This window comes from Lepidothrix coronata, unplaced genomic scaffold (assembly GCF_001604755.1).
Source record: "Lepidothrix coronata isolate B3197 unplaced genomic scaffold, Lepidothrix_coronata-1.0 Scaffold187, whole genome shotgun sequence".
NCBI classification, from domain to species: domain Eukaryota; kingdom Metazoa; phylum Chordata; class Aves; order Passeriformes; family Pipridae; genus Lepidothrix; species Lepidothrix coronata.
Window position 1 is genome coordinate 548852 of NW_016690367.1, and position 2983 is coordinate 551834.

The window sequence follows — 2983 nt, forward strand, 5'->3', positions numbered from 1 at the left end:
GCGCCGCGTTCCGGGTGCGGAGCGGCCGCCGCCCCCACAGCGCCCCCTGGCGGCCGGACGGACTCGAAGCCGGGACCCCGAATCGGGGTTTGGGGGTAGCGGGTTCGAGTCCCGGCGCCGGCAAAACCCCACCCCCGTGGTTTTCTCTTCCCGAGAGAATCACAGAATCAGCTCGGTTGGAAAAGACCTCTGGGATCATCGAGTCAGACCTGTGACCCAACCTCACCATGGCACTAAGAGCCACGTCCAGTCTTTCCTTGAACACCTCCAGGGTACGGTGACTCCACCAGCTCCCTGAGCAGCCCATTCCAAGATCTAATCACCCTTTCTGCAAGGAAATTCTTCTTAATGTCCAAGCTAAACCTCCCCTGGTGCAGCATAAGACTGTGTCCTCTCATCCTATCACTAGGTGCTGGGAGAAGAGGCCAACCCTCACCCGGCTACAACAGAAGGTAAAGGTGAAATTCCTCCCTGACACAGCAATATCCTTAAGGAAAGCACACGAGGCCTGGCCTTCACCCATTCCCACTTAACCCTGCAGCCCTGGGTCACTGTGCCAAAGGCTCTCCCCTCTCCAGAGTGCCTGTGTCAGGAAAACAGGGCAGAGCAGGTTGGGAAGCCGTGGAAGGAGCGCCCGCTACACCCGCCCGGCCACGGGGGAAACGCCTCCCACAGAATTCCTTGGAGGCTGCCAGGACAAGCCTTTCATCCCGGCGAGTTTCTCCCGGGAGTGTGGGATCGCCACGCCCAGGCAACGCGGAGCTGTGGCCAGCAGGGAGCTGTTGGCAGGACAGTTACGGTGCCACGGCCGGCCCTGCCTGTACTTGTCCTTCCCCGGGTCTCAGGCAGCCCTGGACTACGAGTTCTGGCTTTTTAGGCTCACTGAGCACTCAGGTTTGCTTGATCCCAGCACTAATACCAGTTTTAAACCGCCACCCAGAAACGCAAACCCCCGATTCCCACTGAACAAACAACACTATTTCCTCTCATCTGAACGGTTCAATTAGGAGGGAAGAAAAAACCCCTTGCCGAGGCAATTTTTATTACAAAATCTTTCTAAAATAAAACAAAAAATTTTCTAAAAATAAATTAAAAAATATAAACACTCTGCTCCACCCCCGAGACCAGGAGCCAGCCTGGATTGGGGAGCAGATCCCAAGGCTGTGGCAGTCCCTGCTCAGTGGGACTGGGACCTGAGGCTGCCCGGGGCAGGGTGGGACGCCCGGACAAAGGCCATGTCCTGCCTGTACTTCATGGCAGTGGGGGGCTGGCGCCGGAGCAGCTGGTCCCCCATGTCCTGGGGCTCAGGGTCGTCATAGATGGTGGAGATGAGGATGGGATTGTCCCTCCGAGGCTTCTTCCCCTTGAGGAAGGTTGGCAGCTTCTCCCCGTGGTACCTGGAGGGAAGCAGGAAAGGTTTGGTTGGAGGTTGGTGAGGCAGCCAGGCAGCCCTGATCATTTCCTTCACATGATCATGGAATCAGGGAATGGTCTGGGTTGGAAGGGACATCTTCCACTAGACCAGGTTGCTCCAACCTGGCCTTGGACTCTCCCAGGGATGGGGCAGCCACAGCTTCTCTGGGCAACCTGTGCCAGTGATGCAGGGAAGATGTGGACCAATATGGATTCCTGTGCTATTCCTGGCTGCTCTAGAACAAGAGCCAGCCCTCATGGTCAAATACAGCACCCCACAAAGCCTCCAGAAACCCCACAGGGCAGGTAGGGGTGGGGACCCTCAGTCCTTCCTCTGTGTCTCTGCTGCAGGACCCTGCACATGGTTCCAGTCCTGCTCTAACTCCAGAGTCTCCACTAAGGAGCCCTGGACTGTCAGGAAGAGGAGTGTATTTAGCTCTGGAGAGCTGTGGCAGCCCCAGCTGTGCAGGGAAAGGCAGATTCCTGGGACAGCCTTCCAGTTCTGGTTCCCACTCTGCTCCAGCCACTCAGCTGGGAGTGCTGAGAGCCCAGGCAGAGCTCTGAGCACAGGCTGGCACTTGGGTACTTACCCCAGCCCCCTCTTGCATCTGGGGTTCTGACCCTCGTTATCCAGAGCTTCAGCCATCCCAGAGTTGCTGCTCCCCAGGCCCAGCCCCTCCGTCCAGCCCTGCTGCTCCAGCACCTTCCTGCCAAAGCCCTGGGAGGAGGGGAAAACATCACAGAGTTGTTGGACAAAGCCCAACCTCATCTTCCCAGAGCTTTCTGCCCCTTCCCCACATCCAAGGCCTCTCCTCCCCCTAATCCACATCCTCTGGGCACCATCACCACCCCAGCCCTTCCTGCCCTGCCCCTGAGCAGGTGTCCAGAGCTCACCTTGGTGTATCTCTCGAAGGTTCCAATCTGCTGCCCTGACACAGACCCCTCCTCCAACCCATCCCGGAGCCGCTGCTCCAGCCACATCTGCACCGAGTCCCGAGCATCCTTATCACCTCCATCTAGGGAGAAAGAAGCCAGAGTCAGAGCAGCACAGCTCAGGGAAGCTGTACAGCTCTGTCACTTCCCCCAGAGCACCAGGCAGAGGAGGCAGAACCTGTTCTTTTTGGCAACTCTCGCCGCCAGACCAGAAAAACACTGTTTCAAGTTCACTGACGTCTTGGACGCTTTCAAAGGATGAGAGAGGCAAAGAGCTCTCCAGATTCTGCAGGGTCAGAATTTCCCAGCCTCCCTGGTCTCCTCAGGATGGGGGGGGGAGGTTCAGCTCTGATACCTTTGTCATAGTAGATGCTCATGTCCACGTCCCAGTCGTCCGCTGTCTGCTCGTCAAAGTCTGCCAAGAGAAGGAAAGCAGCAGATTTGGTGAAGTCTGACACACAAGAGCTGTTTGCTGGTAGTCCAGCTCCCTATTTTCTCTAACAAAATGGGAAAGAATCACAGAATCATTAAGGTTGGAAAAGACCTCCAAAATCTTCAGGTCCACCCTGTGCCTAATCCCCACCTTGTCCCCCAGCCCAGAGCACTGAGTGCCACGTCCAGTCATTCCTTGGACACC

At 56.9% G+C, this 2983-nt stretch overlaps 1 protein-coding gene across 1 annotated transcript in view; it reads right to left on the reverse strand.

Annotated features, from left to right (window-relative positions):
- Window positions 1-1015: 1015 nt before the first annotated feature.
- GPATCH3 (G-patch domain containing 3) overlaps window positions 1016-2983 on the reverse strand; it is a 5319-nt gene continuing 3351 nt past the window's right edge. The window contains exons 4-7 of the mRNA XM_017831136.1: window positions 2702-2761; window positions 2308-2429; window positions 2004-2131; window positions 1016-1397 (exon numbers count right to left, since the gene is read on the reverse strand). Coding sequence (XP_017686625.1) covers window positions 1178-1397; window positions 2004-2131; window positions 2308-2429; window positions 2702-2761 — 530 coding nt within the window. The 3' untranslated portion in view covers window positions 1016-1177. The remainder of the gene's footprint in view (window positions 1398-2003; window positions 2132-2307; window positions 2430-2701; window positions 2762-2983) is intronic.